This window comes from Myotis brandtii, unplaced genomic scaffold (assembly GCF_000412655.1).
Source record: "Myotis brandtii unplaced genomic scaffold, ASM41265v1 scaffold486, whole genome shotgun sequence".
In the NCBI taxonomy this organism is placed as follows: Eukaryota; Metazoa; Chordata; class Mammalia; order Chiroptera; family Vespertilionidae; genus Myotis; species Myotis brandtii.
Genome location: NW_005368569.1, coordinates 758,414 through 776,170, shown reverse-complemented (window position 1 = coordinate 776,170; position 17,757 = coordinate 758,414). Strand labels below are relative to the sequence as shown.

Here is a 17,757-nt window from a genome sequence, read left to right as displayed (position 1 = left end):
AGTGAACCGGCCAATAAGCCTGCAGGACCAGCAGACGTTTGCGCGCTCAGTGGGCCTCAAATGGCGCAAGGTTGGACGCTCCCTGCAGCGTGGCTGTCGCGCACTGAGGGACCCAGTGCTCGACTCCCTGGCCTATGAGTACGAGCGCGAGGGGTTGTACGAGCAAGCTTTCCAGCTACTGAGGCGCTTCGTGCAGGCCGAGGGCCGCCGCGCCACGCTGCAGCGCCTGGTGGAGGCGCTCGAGGAGAACGAGCTCACCAGCTTGGCAGAGGACTTGCTGGGCCTGGCGCATCCCGATAGCGCCCTGGCCTAGGCTGCGCACCAGACACAAGGACGGTCAGCCAGTTGCCCAGCCAGGGTTTGGAGCACCTGGATGACTCTAGGGTCCCTTCTTGCTGCTACGGCTGCCCTGTCCATTCACAGGACTTACAACCCTACTTAGTGGCGCTGCTGGGCAGAACTGACTGCCTTCTCCAGGAGTCAGACCGGCACCCACCACGCCTGCTGGGGTGCCATTGGGGATTCCGCCCCAGATACTATGATAGGGATAGAGTGTGGGGGTGATCTGCTGCAGAGGTTGGCCTCACCTCACCTGTCCCAGAAGGAGGGCTTTTGGCCAGCCCTTACCTCTTCTCTCATTGCACAATCACTCATTAGGCACCTGCTGTTGTTTTAGGCATCATCCTGGGTGCTACAAATACTTTGGTGAACAAGACAGCTCCCAATTCACACTCAATATGGGACTCCAAGTACTAAGCAACAGTAATAAAATGTTACCTGTTTCTCTTTTTTAATATTTAATTTTTTGATTTGAGGGAAAGAGGAAGGAAGAGAGAGAAACATCAATTTGTTGGTCCACCCATTTATGCATTCATTGGTTGCTGCTTGTATGTGCCCTAAGGATGGAGCCTGCAACCTTGGCTTATCGGGATGACACTCATTTGAGCTACCCAGCCACGGCATGGTACCTGGTTCTTGATGTGAAAAAATACAAGGAATTGTGGGAGCACTGAGCAGGGGCCTAACCCAGATTAGGGCTTAGGCTTCCTGGGAGCGATATGAGTGTGAATAAGGGAGGGTGTATGGGGAGCGATATGAGTGTGAATAAGGGAGTGTGTATGGGGGTGGGGGGTGGGGGTGAGAGAATGGCAATGTCCTGGGCATAGCCAGCTTCAGGTGAGGTCTTGAGGGAGGAAAGAGGGAAAGATGTTCCAAGAACAGGAAGTTTGAGTGTCTGGACCTAGGGGTGGGTGGATTTGCAGAGACCGGCTGGTGAGTGGGGGAGGTAGATAGCAGGGGGTCTGGGAAGCCATATTTTACAGAGTTTGGTTTTATCCCGAGGTCAGTGAGAAGCAAGGGTTTCAGGAATGGAGGCTGGGTGGCTGGTGAGGATGGAGAGAGCGAGAAGCCCAGGCTGGGACAGTGGTAGCAGAGATGGAGGGAAGGGATGAACACTGAGAGTTGTTTTAGACAAAGGATAACAGGCCTGGTGACACTGGATAAGGAGTGAGGTGAGAGAGGACCCCAGAGTTTCTGTCTTTGAAGTTGGATTAAAGGTGAGGCTTCTGCTGAGATACGGGTGGGCCTGGAGGAGGTGAAGTGCTTGCTCTGTTTGGAACAAGTTGGGCATGATGTTCCCTGTAGAACATTCAGGGAGAGTCTAAGGACAGCTGGATCTTTAGTTTTGAGTTCAGCAGAGGGTCAAGGCTAAAGATGCACCAATGGACAGAGCGGAGTGGGTGGGGTGGCCCAGGGGGAGGTCCTAAACGACACTGACCAGAAAAGGAGCCCCCCAAAGAGCAAAGAAAAAGTAGAGTTGGAAGCCAGGGGAATACCCACCTGGTGTACGGAGGCTGCAGATCAGTCAAGGAAAAGGCTCCTGAGTGGGAGGTATTTCTAGGACATGGTGGGTACAGCCTGAAGCCAGACCACAGGGGGGCCGGGAGGTGAGGCGGTGGAAGAAGCAGTAGCAGACACCTGAGAGGTCTGTGAACAGGAAAGTGAGGCTCAGGAGGCAGGGCTTGCTTTTGAAGGGAGAACATTGGTGGTAAGATGTCAGGAGCAGGCATAGCCACTGGAAGGAGGATGGCGCTGGGTAGCGGTGCTGGTTTCCATAGCCTGTCCTCAAACTCTGGAGTGGGGTGGGGTGGGGTGGACAGGACTGTCTACTCCAGGCTCCTCTGAGACTGAGTTCCAGGAAGAGGGAGCTGGCAGCAGAGCTAGGCAAGGACTGGGCCCTCAGTCTCCATAGTACCTCTCTGCCCACCTGGGCTCCAGATCAAACCCTTTGCTCGCTGGCCTACTTCCGGAGTTCCCCAATCTGGCCTGCAGTGGCCCAGGCTTGGTTATTTCTACCTGGAGGCTATGCTGGCCTGGGGTATTAGGGACCAGGGGACTCAGAATTGCCTCTGAAGAGACAGACAAGTGCTTACCTGTGAAATTAATGGATGGAAAAAAACACACAGGGTTGGCCTGTGTTTTTAATAAATTAATTTCACAGGTGAGCACTTAAGTCTGTCTCTTCAGAGGCAATGTGTTCCAGTGGATGGATGGGGAGAGAGGCAAGGGAGGACAGAGGAAAGAGTCCTGGACTGAATTCCAAAAGACCTGAGGCTGCTTTTTCCTGCCCCCGCCCCCCCGAAAAGCAGAATTGGGGAGCTTGAGCCTGTATCCAGACCAGAACCCACCTCTCCGGGAATTCTTAGAGTTGCCTGTTAGGATCCCTCTCTGAGATTAGTCCCCACTCGGAGACAGCACTCCCCGAGTCGCCTGGGTGGAGCTGAACTCCAGCTGTCCGCGCGCACAGCTGGAGGGTCACGTGGTAGCAGCCCCAGCCCCCCTTCCTGCCAACGCTGCATCTGGCCCAGGCGGGTCCATGGCCGCCCTTGGGGCCCTGCGCTGAGCCAAGGAGGCCCCGGCGTCCGGGGCCCTGCCGCTCCCAAGGGCCAAGCGTGTGAGTGTCCACATCACAGGGACCGACGTGGTGAGTAGAGAGGAGTAGAAGGGACTCGGCCGCAGCGCAGGGAAGGCGGGTGGGGCTGGGGCTGAGGCTGTTTCTCCCTGCCCGGCCTTGGAGCCCCTTCCAGGGCTGAAGTTGAGGGGTGGGAGTTGGCTGCTTGGAAGACTCCTTGCCCTTTCAGGGTGCCATCCCGATCGGGGTGGGGGATGAGGGGAGTAACGGAGCCCAGAGGAGGGGGATGAACCGCCGGTAGTTGGGGAACCCTGGCGGGTGGCCTCCAGCCGCCTCCCCTCGGGGAGGGCGGGGCCGGGAACCCTGACAGAGTTTCTCCGCAGGGGGCGCGGGCGCCGGCCACGCGGACATGAGGTGGAGGCTGCGCCTACGTGGGGACGCGTTGCTCACGCTGATCCTGGGCGCCGCCCTCAGCCTCCTGCTCTATGCGCAGCGCGATGGCAGAGCTCCCACCACCAGAGCGCCGCGAGCGCAAGGGAGGGCAGCGCGGGGGCCCACCCCCCGGCTCCGTGTATTCCAGGCGCCGGACGCGGGCGCAGCCCTGCAGGTCTATGAAGAGGACACGCCGGAGCCGCCCACGCCCACGGGACCCTTTGACTTTCGCGGATACCTGCGTGCCAAGGACCAGCGACGCTTCCCCCTGCTCATTAACCAGCCGCACAAGTGCCGAGGCGATGGCGCACCCGGCGCAGGACCCGACCTACTCATCGCCGTCAAGTCAGTGGCGGCCGACTTTGAGCGGCGCCAAGCTGTGCGCCAGACGTGGGGGGCGGAGGGTCGCGTGCAAGGGGCGCTCGTGCGCCGCGTGTTTTTGCTGGGCGTGCCCAAGGGCGCAGGCTCAGACCCAACTGAGGCGGAGGGGACAGGCTCGCAAGCGCGCTGGCGCGCCCTACTGCGTGCTGAGAGCCGCACCTACACAGACATCCTGCTTTGGGCCTTCGACGACACCTTCTTCAACCTAACGCTCAAGGAGATCCACTTTCTGGCCTGGGCCTCAGCCTACTGCCCCAACGTACGCTTCGTTTTTAAGGGCGACGCAGACGTTTTCATGCACGTGGGAAACCTGCTGGAGTTCCTGGCGGCGCGGGACCCGGCGCAGGACCTGCTTGTGGGTGACGTGATCGTACAGGCACGGCCAATCCGGGCGCGAGCCAGCAAGTACTACATTCCCGAGGCTGTGTATGGCCTGCCGGCCTACCCGGCCTACGCTGGCGGAGGCGGCTTCGTGCTTTCGGGGGCCACGCTCCGCCGCCTAGCCGGTGCCTGCGCCCAGGTGGAGCTCTTCCCTATAGACGATGTCTTTCTGGGGATGTGTCTGCAGCGCCTTCGGCTCACACCTGAGCCTCATCCTGCTTTCCGCACCTTTGGCATACCCCAACCTTCAGCTGCGCCGCACCTGCGCACCTTTGACCCCTGCTTTTACCGTGAGCTAGTTGTAGTGCATGGACTATCAGCCGCTGACATCTGGCTAATGTGGCACCTACTTCATGGTCCGCCTGGGTCAGCCTGTGCACATCCACAGCCTGTAGCTGCTGGCCCCTTCCAGTGGGGGCCGTAGTAACATGTCACAGCCCAAAGCTCCCCTCATTCAGATCCAGGATGTAGAAGAGACGAGTTTCCCAGGTGGATTATTGCAGGGTATGTGGTTCTTCCCCAAAAAGGGCATAAGAGTTCAGGAACCAGCTGGTGTCACATGTCTGCTTCCTCAGGGTTCCAGGGAATGAAGATTGAGTTTGGTTCCTGTCCCCCTACTTGGGAGCTGATCTGGAACCATCTAATGACAAACCTTTGAGGGGGAGGGGGGATGGGGTGTGTGGGAGTGTGGGTGTGTGTCGGGAGAAGTGGCAGGGACTCATGGACTCTGACCACACAACTTGGTTTGAAACCCTGAGGATGCACACATACAGGCCTTTCTCATAGCTACATCCCACAAGGAGGTGGGGATCTGGCTTCAGCCTTCATGGAACTGGCAGACATTCCATTAAAACTCAATCCGAAAGTAGGCGTTTTGTTTCCCACCTGTCCCTCCAAATTGTATTTTCAGCCTTGTCAATCTTTAGATCTCCTTTTGAGGAGACACCCCCTTCCTGGGCCCTGGTTTGGTTGCAACAGCAGGGATCGAGACACACAGGGACAACTCAGTCTTTCCCCACCTCCAACTAACCTATACCCACACAACTAGGGCAATCTCCTGGAGGCAGTATTGCCCCTTCAGAGGAGCCAAGGAACCTCTTCTAAGATGACTCCACTATACATTTCCCACATTCTAAAAAAAGAAGTCAATGACCCCGCACTTATTTTAGTACAAACATCCCAGCAACAGCACGTGGTGAGCCATTGCTGAGGGCATAGGTCTTTATTGGAGGTGTGGGCAGGACATGAGGAAGGTTCCCCCATTCCAGGAGGATGAGATCAGTCCTGGCTGACCCAACAGTGGGGATGTGTGGAGTGGGGGTTGGGGTGGTGTCTCTGGCCAGGCCACAGTCCAAATGGGAAGACACCAGTCAGTCACAAAGTCACAAGAGCGCCACACAAGCCTGGATGTAGGCCCAGGAATCATATAGGAACCTGGGGCAGGTCCCCTGCACATTCATCGTTAAACTATACAGGATGAGGCTGTACATGAGTTAATTACAAAAGTCATATTTACAAAAATCTGTACACACATTTGAAAAACTCACAAAATTGTCATCTATGTATCACAAGTTGCTAGACCAAAATATTAAAAATGGGATAAAATTATACATTTCTCTTCTCAATTCTTTTCAAAAGGTTAATATTTTTAAAGCACATATGCTACTTTCCTTAGCAAGACCCATGAAGAGGCTGAACAGCTCAGCCCTCCTTGAGTCCCCAAAGCCTGAGCCATGAATGGGCCCAGCCAGGGGACACTGCCCAGGATTGGGGCAGGGGAGCCAGCCCACAGTGCAGAACAGAATGCTGAAACACAACAAAGGAGGAAGATGTCTTTGGCTAAAACTTTGGCATTAAATAAAAGAGGCAAAAAGGATGGAAACATGCAGCCCTGCCAGCCAGGTTGGGGCATAGCGGGGCAGAGGCAACGTTGAAGGCTGGCTCTAAGAAGGGTGGGAACCAGGCCTGGGCACGTACCTGGATGGAAGAAAGCTGTTTCAACCAGTTGGGTGTGCCTACTGGTTCTGGCAGGGATCGCGTGCAAGAAACGAACAAGGAAGGGCAGGTGGGCCACCTTGGCAACAGCCAGCTCATCAAGTAACTAAAGTGGATGTAGTGCAAAAGTTGCAACCAAGTCCTAAGGATGTGCTACCTGCTTGCCTTAAGGGTCATGTGGCAATGCTGGGCCAAATGCAGGACCATGTCCTCGTCCTGGGTGCCTGCGTTCTCAGCCACAGAGTCCCAAGTTTTCCAATGTGTGTGGATAGAGGAGACAGAACCCTGCCTCCTTAAGTGTTAGCCAAAAGCTCCTGGGTTCAGGTATCAAGGCTCAGAATTTGTGCTTCTCTTTGCAGTCTGTGTCCCCTGTTGGCACCAGCAGGCTGAGGACGGACAGACTAATACCTGGGTCTCTCATCTCATGGCAGAGCACCCAGCCTGAGCCTCATCTCAGAACATCACAACAGCCCTTCAACACTGGCAAGATGTCCAAGAAAACCCACAGGTGGCACATGAAGACCCGCTGAGGAGGATGTGATGCACAGTTCCACGGGGGAGAGGGGCATGGGTGGTGATGTCCCTAGGGGAGCTCTGCTGTTTTCAGATGGGCACCAGGCCTGGGGGGGCCATACAGGGTCACCGAGGCAATGTGGTTATTCTGCATAACCTGATGTGAGAAGAGGACAGCAAGTCAAAGGGACGGAGCAGAGCAAGCAATCAGACCCACAAAAACCACCAGTGGGGTTAGCACTGGGGCTCAGATGGCAGAGAAAGGACCCAAAGAAGGCCCTGTAAATGGGCGTGGAGGTTGTGTGTACAACACAACTGCACAGGACTGGGCCAATCCCTCAACATCCCTTATCTCATGTTAGGCATCATTTCTGCCCTAGCGTCTGCCTGAGCCTCATGGGATACATATACTCCACCACACCTATTTGTCCAGTTCTTCTGGAACTCTTCAGGGGCCTGCTGAAGGTTATGACACCCAGAAGAGAAAACAGGGCAGCCCATTCTTCTCCCAAGCCAATGGGTCCCCCTCTACAGCCATTTGAGTCCCTCTTGCCCTGTGGTTCCTTTCCCTGATGTGCTGGTTTTAGGTATTGGGATTCCCGTTACCTCTCATCTTATTATTGGCTTTAGCTTACCTGACCCTGAATTTCTCTAACATAATTTCTGAACCCTCACTGTTAAATTGGAGAGGCCAAGTTCTCAGCAGAGTTGTAGGGGAAGGATTAATCTGCCCAGCAGGGCCTTTAGGTCCTCCCTGATCTCTCTCAATGACTTGCCTCTCCCTGCCAGAACACCAACCCCTCAGTCCCCAGGGCTTACCTCAAAGATCATCCGCTGAAGACCAAAGCAGAATGTGGAGCCAAATGGGTTGGTGTTGTTTGGGGAGGAGGACCTGAGGCCGGGGAAGCCAGAATTAGAGGGGCAGGCCAAGGCCCGGCCAACAGTCCCTTTTGGGATGGGGGCTATTAGCAAGTGGTCTATAAGTCCCACACAGGCCCTTGAGGTCTTGGAGGTAGCAATTGGCCTCAATAAGCCTAACATGGCACAAAAAGTTACTATGGAAGTGAACTGGGGTTGTGAGAAGTCAGGAGGCAGAGAGCCTCAGGCAGCATGACAACCAGGTACTGGGTTGGGCTGTGGACTACAGCTAGTAGCAGCTTTGATGGAAATGATAAGATCCTAGGGCAGCTGGTCATAACTGCCTCCCTTTCTGAATAACTAGGGGTGAAAAGGCTCTCCTATCTGGAGGTAGGTGGAGGAGGGGAGAAGCTATTCCTATTAGGCAACCTCTCTGGTACAGGAAAACACGCAATAGTAGGCCTAGTATTAATGCACAGAGTTGGGGAAGGAAGTATGCACATGTTTATCATTTATTTCTAAGCAATATCCACTGCTAGGCTTCCTTAGGCCTTCTGACAGGGTGGCCAGAGATAATAACCCCCCACACTCACCTGTGAAGGACAACAGGCTTCTCCACAGGGTGACCCAGGAGCTCCTGGATGTTGTCCCACTGCAAGAAGGATGGAGGCGGCAGGGGGTTAGAAGGGCCTGACCACACCTGTGACCAATGGCAGGCTCAGATAACATGGGCTCCCGACTGCTAGCACGTACATGACCACCTCATTTTCAGGCTGCATCAGGCGGGAAAATAGGAGCTCACCTTGCTATAGGTTGTGCATGTTTCTGTCTGACCATCTGCATTTTCTGAAAAGAGAATACAGAGTGGTTGGCAGCTGGCCCAGCCCACTTGTGACCCCAGCCCTAGGCAGAATCCAGATCTGGCCACCCTTTGCACTGGGGCTGGAGTATGGAGGGAGGAGACACAGACTGTTTTATTCCTGAATGGAAGAAAATGGAGGGTTGAAGGGAGGTCAGTCAGGTGTGAGTTACACCAACCAGCAGTGGACAACAATCACAAGGCTGGGCTGGGACCACTTGTATGATCATCTGTAGCTAAGAAAGTCTCCCTTCTAGAGACCAGCACTCCAGTTACAGGAAAAGACCTGGAAGGCCTCCACGAGACTACAGACCAACCACTTAGCCTCCCCTAGCACTCTGCCCCAAACAGAGAGCTTAGCCCAGAGGAGTCAAGGCTATGGGCAGGATCAGGTAGCCCAAGACTACATTAACCCACCTGCTACCATCCTCTCTACTTGGATCACTTGTCCCTTCTCATCATGAGTTACTGACCTCAAAAGTCTTTTCTTATCCCAAGGACACTCACTACTCACCTTTCTTTATGGCTATTGGGATCTTGAACTCACAACGGTGATAACTAAGAGAGAAAAGGAAGATGTGTAAAGGTTGGGCCCCCTGAGAGACCTAACCACCCCCACATCTTAACCTTGCACTCCAGGAAAAACAGAATTAAGCACAACTATCCTAAGCCTGGCACTGGGCCTGACTCAGAATTCACTGGGGGAGGCCAGCTTAGGGAATTAGAGTTCAACAGAAAAGGTATAGCTCTGGGGTCTGAAGACTACCACCTTGGATGAGACACCAAGCTTTCTGAATTTATTTCCCTATTTGTAAACTGGGTACAGATGGAGAGATGTAAGTTATTAGACATTATACCAGGAACAGAATAAACACTCAGAAAATGTTCACATCCCATTAACCAGCAAGAATTCAGGTGTAGATAAATTAGTGAACTCTAAAGCCATAAGCTCTCTTTCCTGGGGATTTTTAGTCCAAAGCCCACTGCTCAGAGGGGCAGGTACAGGTATACTTACATATTGAAATTATAATGCCCAGGATAATTGGTGTGAAGGACAAACTTCTTCACTTTGTGAGTGTTCGCGTCAAAGAGGATGTCCTGGGATAGAAAACAAGATGTCTAAGTCAGGAGAGTTACCGAGGCAGGGCAGCAGCCTTTCCCAGGGCATGTCCAACTCAGAGACACCTATTCCACCATGGGGATGCCTGCAGGCAAGAGCTTTCTCCCAAGCAACAATACTGGGGACAGCTGAGGCCAAGCAGTCTTAACTGGACATTTTCAGTGAGGGGGGCACCCTACCGTCCATAGGCCTCCCCATTCCAAATCTTGTGCCAGCAGTCCTGGCCAGCACAGGTGGCTACAGCTCCCACTGCTTGGGAACTCAAATAAATCAGACCTTTCCTGTCAAGCACTGGGATAAAAAATTAACTAAGCATAGATTTCAACTTAAAGGCCACTGAGAAGATTCAGGGGCCATCTAATTCAAGGAGCTCAAGGCACCTGGTTATTCTGAATGTCATGACCTGCCAGAGACGCTCTGGTTTCCATTAGGCCCTCTCTATGGGTGTCAGCAACCCCTGAAACTGAAGTTTCAGCCTCCTGCCAGGATTCAGACCTAGATTTGATGCTACCCATTGAGCACTTCCTACTATCCATCACATCTTTCCCAGCTTCACACCCTGCCAGCTGCTCAGGCCTGTAATCCCAAGGTTACCCCTGTCTCCACCCCTCCATCAATAGCTACACCAAGTCCTATCAGGGACAATACATTCTCTCCATCTTCCCTGCCACCTGTCATCACTGGCTCTAGAACTCAAAAAGCTCAGAACAGTGTCATGCCCTCTTGGCACCATCCTAGCCCCAACAGTTTATGATACCACTGCTCTTCCACGAATCTTGGCTCCTGTTTGGTCTTTCCCACAGAGACAAACCCAATCTCTCTTTTCTCCTTCTCTGAGAAAAAAGGAGGAGAAAATCTACCCTTTCTTTGCTGCCCCAGAACCCCAGGCCCTTGAGAGCTCAGAGGTTAGAAGACCCAAGGTCCAGGTTAGCCCTGCCCTCTGAGATGTATTCTGATAGTGCAGTGTTTACACAATCATTTCTTTTCCTTTTTTAAAAATATATTTTATTGATTTTTTACAGAAAGGAAGGGAGAGGGATAGAGTCAGAAACATCGATGAGAGAGAAACATCGATCAGCTGCCTCCTGCTGGGGATGTGTCCGCAACCAAGGTACATGCCTTTGACCAGATCAAACCTGGGACCTTTTAGTCTGCAGGCCGATGCTCTATCCACTGAGCCAAACCGGTGAGGGCTACACAATCATTTCTTACACACAAAATCCATCTACCAGCTGGACTGTCAGCACTGATGGTGACCATCAGCTCCATTCAGCACCCGAGGTCCAGAGCATAGGGCTACAATGCCTCTGGGATGATCCCTTAAATACATAAACACACTCCCACTGTTTTTGAGACTTTTTAATCTCCCAGTTTTGTGACTCCAGAAGAGGTTCCTATGCTCTACAAGAGGGCAGTTCCCAAAACATCTTAACCTGAATGATTCCCAGACTCCACCTGTGGAGCATGCTTCTGTCAGAGAAGACATAACAGGGAACTCAGTGTCTCAGCAATCTTGGTGGCAGGAAAGTCTGACATATACAACAATAGTGGGCAAAGCCAGCTGGGGCTAGGTTCCCTGCTGCTAGGCACAGTTTCAGCTGTATATGTATACACAGGTGTGCCAAGGTACACTGCCCTTGCCCCCAGAAATTAAACACTTCTCTAAGGAATCATAACTTACCACTCCGAGAGTGAAGTAGTTAAAAAAGTAGTCATTGCACTTGGATGGAACTTGTTTATGGGGGGAAGGAGAATGAATTTTCATCTGTTGGGGAAAAAATAATGAATTAAAATCCACCCCCTTAATACAGTTCTTGGATTAAATGATTCTGTAAATTGTGTTTTTTTTTCTCTGACATTAAGCTGTTGGGTAGGCAAGAGTCTAGGAGTCCCAGCTGCTGGTGCCAACCAACCCAGCCAGCTGTGGTTGACTATAAACTGGGCCCTGGTCTCCAAGGAAAGGCAGGACAATCTGACCAACAAGTGTCAGAAAAGAGCTTTCAATTTACTTCTCCATCTGCTTGAACAGAATAGGTTCTATGAGAAAATAGCAAAAAGTTTATATTTACTCAATATTAAGTTAATGATTTTAAAACATTAAGAGACCACTATCCCACTATTCACTTTATAAACACATTTCCCTCACCTTATCTTCTGATTTATAGAAGACTTTGTGTGGAGAACCAAGCATGCTAAGAACGTCTTGGCAAGAATCACCGAAATACACTGAACGTTCAAATACCCGCATCTTGGAATCTGCTAACAGGCCAGGTCCACAACCTGCAGAGAACAAGGGAGAGGTATAGTCAGTTCCAGGGTAGGGCCTGAGACCCTGCAGTCCAGGGCCCTGGGGGCTCCAGAGAGGCCTCTGATTGCACACTGCATTATCAGGTCTGGCTGAGAGGCAAGACTGCATGCAAGCAGGTTACCAGGGCTTGAGATACTACCAGAGATCACTACCTTATCTAAATAATGCCAGAGACTCATTCAATTCCACAAAAATGACAGGGAGCTCTGGAAACACCACTCACTCACTCACCAAGTATTTACTATTGACCATTAAAGGCTAGGGGATACTTTGCTAGATATTGAGGAAACAATGGTGAGCAAAACAGGTGCCCACGTGGAGAGTTTATGGCGTGATAAAGATCCCAATCAGGTCAGCACACAACCGAGGGACAATAAATAGCTGCATAGGTGCTATGAAGTATATAATAAAGTACTATTATTTCTTGCCACTTTGCAGGTCCTGACAAGATAAAGGGTACTTAATGCTAGGAGGTACTTCTCAATGGTAACACTCAACAAGAGACTGGGCCTAAAGATCACTCTATAAAATCCAAGAGGGAAGCACACATTAACTCACTCCCTAATTCCACAAGCACCTGACACACACTAGTACTTCAAGAGAAAACCAAGAAAGTGGGACAATGGAAAAAAATCTTGATTTATCAAAAGTTTCTTCTTTGGGAAGAATATTTAACTCTAACTTTGTCTAATACATTTCAGAAATGGCTCCAATTAAACACACACATAGTTGGGGAATAGCAATAGATACACCATTAGTAACATTTCCCCCATTTTGTGGATGGGAAGACAAAGTATTTTTTTTGGGAAAAAAAAAAAAGCCAAGAGTCTGAGGAGGACTGCAATTCCTGGTACCATAATAATCACCAACATCACCTTACTCTGCACGGGGCTTTAGGGTGACAAAACTCTTTTCATGGATAACAATCCATCTGTTACATACAGAAGACTTCAGGAATCCAAAATATGAAATACTAGGTGATGAGTTCTCCAATTAACCCGAGTCTTTATTCACAGCACATATACACTAAATGGCAAAATAAAACTTTGTTTAGGAAATCTGGAACCCACCAAAAATGCTGTCAAGCTGGACTGTCTGCCCAAAGTCTCCAGGTACCAGATTCTTGTGATGCCCAGATGGGGCTATAGGGAAGGCACCCTTGACAGGTAAGCTTTCTTTTTCTGCCTGAAGCCTACCCAGGTGAAATTACCTTTAGTTTTAGGAGCTTTTTAGTTTCTGATTCCGAAGTAAGTCTTTCTATAAATTATTGAGGGGACCAGAACAGGTGAGCTGATTTTCCCTGTTGAAAGTATCACTGTAGGCCCTGGCGGGGTAGCTCAGTTGGTTAGTGTTGTCCCCATATGCCAAGAATCAACCAGTGAATGCATGAATAAGTGAAACAACAAACTGATGTTTCTCTCTCCTCTCTAAAACAAACAAACAGGCAACAACAAAAAAAGCATCACTGTAGCCATAAGGAAACAGATGGGAGAAATAGGTCAGTTGAGACAAGCTACCCTTCCGCTTGCCAAATAAAACTTTCACTGAGTACTGGATTGGACAGTAACTCAATGAAGCCCTGAGATGTGACTGCTAGGGGTGTGCTGTACAGGGTGGCAGTCAGAATTAACTGAGCCACCCCCCCACTCCCAACAGGCTCCTCCCACTGTCACCTGGGATAATTGAGCCACCCTTGACTATCCTGCTGTTTCAAGCAGCAATCCTCTGGAGAAGACAGACCCTAAATCATTCAACTATGCTGCCACATCACAGTTCTTTCAACTCTCGCAAAAGCTATAGCTCAGGTGCAACATTCCTTTAAGTAGCTGTTATTCTGCATTGGCTAGAAAATCACATTTTAAGAAATTTCTAACCTGGAGGCTGTGAATGTCTAATTTGTTCAGGGCAGTAGTTCAGTTTACGTACCAGATTATTTTTTTTTTAATCTTTATTGTTGAAAGTATTATATATGTCCCCGCCCCCCCCCTTAACCCCTTCTAGCCCGCCCTCACACCCCTACATACAAGATTCTTAACAGTTAAGAACCAATGCCCAGAGACTGATGCAAGATCCCAATTTATGAACAAATACTAGCTAGACTATGAGTTCTGTGAAGGTATAATCTCTATGTTGGCTTCCAGGATGTCTTGATGAAGGCAAGCTCCACACTAGAGATCCCTGTCCTACTAAGCCCCATCCAAGGTTCAATGTACCTGAGATTGGCCCGGCATAAGAAACCACAAAATGAGGCGTGGATCCTAGAGCGACCAACTACTAAAGGCAGCAACTCTTTTTGTTGTTGTTCAAAGCCAGCAAAATCTCAGCAGGGTGTGGCCAAACCACAATTCAACAAGTCCCTCCTGCCAGCCTTCTCTAAGAACTGGGCTTAAAGAGTGGAGAACAGACAACACTGGAGCTCACAACATACAACATGGACACAAGAGGGAATCCACCACCCCAAAGCCAGTAACTGACCTGCAGCAAGTAGGCGAAGTCGTAAACCTGACGGTCCAGTTCCATCTCGAAGAATGTCCACACTCTCAGCATACACATTGCCCAGGAAACAGCTCAGGGGCATCACGGGAGCCCTGGGGGCAGGCACAGAATAAGCACAGGCTTTGCCTTACCTACCAGGCCTTAGCAGGAAGCTTGTGCTCCCTGACACATACTTGGTATCCTGAAGGCTGTTTCCACTGTAGATGTACATTCGTTTCACAGTTGCTCCGTGGGGTATCTGGAGAGAAGCTAGACCATGGGCAAAATTGGGCTGCAAACACAGAACAAACGTTTTACTAAGGGCACACTGCAGGCCAAGTGACTCAGACTCTAGCATTTCCCCAGCACTCCTGGTCTTCATGAACTGGCCAGATCAAAGTAGCACATACTAGTTAAAATCTGGCTCTTGGTCAATAAACTCACCCCAACCATGCAAGTTCACCTTTAATTTTACTTTGTTTTTCTTCTCTTTCTTTCATCAGTGAGGAAATGCAGGAATGCCCCCTTTAATAAAATGTAAGCCTTAGGAAAAGCTATCATTTAATAACCCTAAGGATGAATGAAACATTTTGCTAAAAGCAATAGATAACTAGAGGATACCTATCTAGTCTGCCTGAAAAGCACTGTCTGCTGACGTAAGGCACCTGGGGACTGGGCAACAAATACTCGGGGAAAGGAAGGGCTAACCTCGTACTTGGGAGCCTCTGTCCACGAGTCTAACTGAAAAGAGAAAGACAGTCCTCTGAAGTTGAGGTGGAAGAGCTGCTCAGCAGAGTTGTACACTGTAGGAATGAGAGGAAACGGCATGGCTGAAGTTGCAAACACAAACCAGCCTGGCAGGGAGTAATGACTGGCAACACTTCCTTGTATCTCATTTCTGAACTGACCTACTAGGCTGAAAACAAGGGGGAGGAACTTTGCTTTACACTCAAGTACCAACCCCCATGTACTATAGGAACTGGGCTTCCGGAGGTTGTGGTGGGGATGGTACCACTTGCCAGATTTATCACGATGGGCTGCCAGAGAACCAGAGGAATCAAATGGACTTGGCTTACCTCCAGGATGGGTTGCACCGAAAGACTGGTCAATCTGCTCAATGGTGGGAGCTATGGCCTGAGAGTTAAAATGTACTCCACTGAAAAACAAAGATATTTTTTAATACCAGGCTTCCCAGGATGGGCTCACAGATCACTGGAGATGGTGGCTAGAAGAGTTATTCTTAAAACATAGGCCGGTGAATCTACAATTATGTCAAAATAAAAGTTTAATTAAAGAACTTTAAAATAAGAGACAATTAAAGAGGTCAGGACAAGTCAATTCTCCAGAGGCTTATATACAGAATTGGTCCTCTAGGGCCTCCCAAGACATCTATTCAGAAGGAAATAAATCCAGTCTCAGCTCCAGGTATCCAAACTTAAAGAGTGGCCTCAGGAATAAACAGTGTTAATGTGTTTTCCCAGGATGCCTACTATAGTTGGCTTGAAAACTTTCTTAAAAAGGGATGAATATCTTAAAAGGATGTAGCCAAGCAAGGCAGCTAATTTTCTTAAAAGGCAGGTTAATTGGGTGATTCGGCAGATGGATGGGGTTGGGATGGATCCCACCTGGGAGGTGGGCTTGGGAGTACAGGGGGGCTTAGGATTTCAGATGATGAGCATGAAGATAAGGCATTTATGACTTTCAGGAGAATGCTTAAAGGTTAAGAAAATTTTTTGGAAGATTAGTAGCATTTATAGAACACCTTTGTTAACCAGGCACTGTGCTATGTGCTTTATTTTCCAGTATTATGTCATGCAATCTTCCTAATCCAGCAGCCACATTATTGGTTTCATTTCTCTGATGAGGAAACAAGCTCAAAGAGGTCAAGTAACTTGCCCAAGGTCACAGAGATTAATAAAATTATGAAGCCATTACTCAAGCCCAGGACAGCCAGACCTTGGAAGCTTACTGAACAGAGCACTCTAGATGCTAGAATAGCGCCTTGCCATAACAGGGGCCAAATATTTGTGCACCATACAGATTATCATCCTAAAAAGCAGATTTTGGTCCCTAAACAGTGGCCCTTTGGGCATTTTCTTTAGCATAGGATTTGGAGTCAGACCTATCTGTACTGTCCCAATTCTATTGCTCATGAAAGCATAAAGAGGTGCCAAAAAGACAACGTGCAGAGGACAGCTGTGACCCAAGAAACAGTTATAATCACCTCTGAGCTGAGGTCCTGCTTTGCCAAGAGAAGTAAATAATTTGACATATATTCACAGCATGTTCTTAGTAAGATTTCCTTTTCTCCTGGAAACTAAGTAAGCTTGAGAGCTGTCTGAGGAAATCATGGCACCAGGCTCTAATCCTGGAACTGCTGTGGATGGCATTCCTTTACTAATGTAATGAGTGTAGTACATAAAGCCCACTGTACCAAGCCTGTGACATATACCAGCAAGGGAGAAAACTCACCAATATTTTAACTTTACTTTGGTCAAGTCATATACTTCAATCACCTAAAAAAAAAATTTTAAGAGTTGTTAATGCTCTGTAGTTGAAGATTAAGAAGACATTTACAGAATAGCAAAGAAAAAATAATCTATCACTAGCTGAAATTCTCTGGAAGCACGGTACATTATCTTTAGTTCTCATTGTTAAATCTGGATGAAAAACCCATACCACACACAGCATTAACCTCTCCTTCCCCCTCTTCCAGTGGATTGAACAGATGTTTGTGGATGCTCTGGGTCAAGGTTCCTGTACCTAATCTACTGTTGTATCATAGAGAAGACTGCACATACCATCCCTACAGGACAGTGAAACGCTCCACAGAAACAAATATATGGGTTTGTTAAGGTTGTAACCTCAGAGCCCTGGCCAGTGTGGGTCAGTTGGTTGAGTGTCATCCATGCACTGAAAGGTTGCTGATTCAATTCCCAATCAGGGCACATAACCTCCCTTCCTCTCTCTAAAAAAATTAATAAAAACATATTTTTCTTTAAAAAGGTTGTAACCTTGGATATGGAGCCTCCTTCCTTCCATTCTATACTTTGCTGCATATAAAAACCCAAATCAATTTCAAAAATAGCTTCAAAATACTGTGTTTACAGAACAAAAAGATGGAGGGGGAGGTCTATCCTGCTAAATAATAAGTCACAGTACATTAACTTAGGTCACAGTGGTCGGCAAACTCATTAGTCAACAGAGCCAAATATCAACAGTACAACGAATAAAATTTCTTTTGAGAGCCAAATTTTTAAACTTAAATTATATAGGTAGGTACATTGTTATTAACTTAATTAGGGTACTCCTAAGGCTTAGGAAGAGCCACACTCAAGGGGCCAAAGAGCTGCATGTGGCTCGAGAGCCGAAGTTTGCCGACCACGGGCTTAGGACAACTGGGACAATATTCAGATATATCCTTAATGAAGGGCATCTGGCTAAACCTGGAGGACCTCAGAACCCTGGTGAATCTTCAGTGAGCTTGGCCTCAAAGGAAATGTCCAGAATTCAGGGCAGAGACA

The 17,757-nt window shown here is 49.3% G+C and overlaps 3 protein-coding genes across 9 annotated transcripts in view; 2 read left to right on the top strand and 1 right to left on the bottom strand.

Moving 5' to 3' along the window:
* The window catches only part of TRADD (TNFRSF1A-associated via death domain), a 5,420-nt gene extending 4,626 nt beyond the window's left edge, over nt 1-794 (top strand). For both annotated transcript variants that reach the window (XM_005876365.2, XM_005876364.2), the window contains one exon: nt 3-794. In XM_005876365.2, the coding sequence (XP_005876427.1) occupies nt 3-313 (311 nt within the window). In that variant the 3' untranslated portion in view covers nt 314-794. The remainder of the gene's footprint in view (nt 1-2) is intronic.
* A 332-nt stretch (nt 795-1,126) lies between these two features.
* Nucleotides 1,127-17,757, bottom strand: part of LOC102246574 (chromosome unknown open reading frame, human C16orf70) — a 32,812-nt gene continuing 16,181 nt past the window's right edge. For 2 of the 6 annotated variants that reach the window (XM_014547838.1, XM_014547840.1), the window contains 13 exons: nt 16,706-16,749; nt 15,310-15,389; nt 14,942-15,036; nt 14,428-14,525; nt 14,234-14,346; nt 11,597-11,730; nt 11,132-11,215; nt 9,346-9,428; nt 8,845-8,888; nt 8,274-8,317; nt 8,065-8,123; nt 7,433-7,505; nt 1,130-1,986 (listed from right to left, as the gene is read on the bottom strand). In XM_014547838.1, the coding sequence (XP_014403324.1) occupies nt 1,897-1,986; nt 7,433-7,505; nt 8,065-8,123; nt 8,274-8,317; nt 8,845-8,888; nt 9,346-9,428; nt 11,132-11,215; nt 11,597-11,730; nt 14,234-14,346; nt 14,428-14,525; nt 14,942-15,036; nt 15,310-15,389; nt 16,706-16,749 (1,041 nt within the window). In that variant the 3' untranslated portion in view covers nt 1,130-1,896. Of the gene's footprint in view, nt 1,987-5,268; nt 6,771-7,432; nt 7,506-8,064; nt 8,124-8,273; nt 8,318-8,844; nt 8,889-9,345; nt 9,429-11,131; nt 11,216-11,596; nt 11,731-14,233; nt 14,347-14,427; nt 14,526-14,941; nt 15,037-15,309; nt 15,390-16,705; nt 16,750-17,757 lie in introns of those variants that run through there. The other 4 variants (XM_014547835.1, XM_014547836.1, XM_014547837.1 and 1 more) reach the window with 3 other exon arrangements.
* B3GNT9 (UDP-GlcNAc:betaGal beta-1,3-N-acetylglucosaminyltransferase 9) lies at nt 3,295-5,960 on the top strand. Its single transcript, XM_005876361.2, has one exon. The coding sequence runs from the start codon at nt 3,321-3,323 to the stop codon at nt 4,527-4,529; it is 1,209 nt and encodes a 402-aa protein (XP_005876423.1). The 5' UTR covers nt 3,295-3,320; the 3' UTR covers nt 4,530-5,960.

Excerpts from the sequence above, each read along its gene's own strand:
- B3GNT9 (XM_005876361.2), top strand. The coding sequence starts at position 3,321 with ATGAGGTGGAGGCTGCGCCTACGTGGGGACGCGTTGCTCACGCTGATC.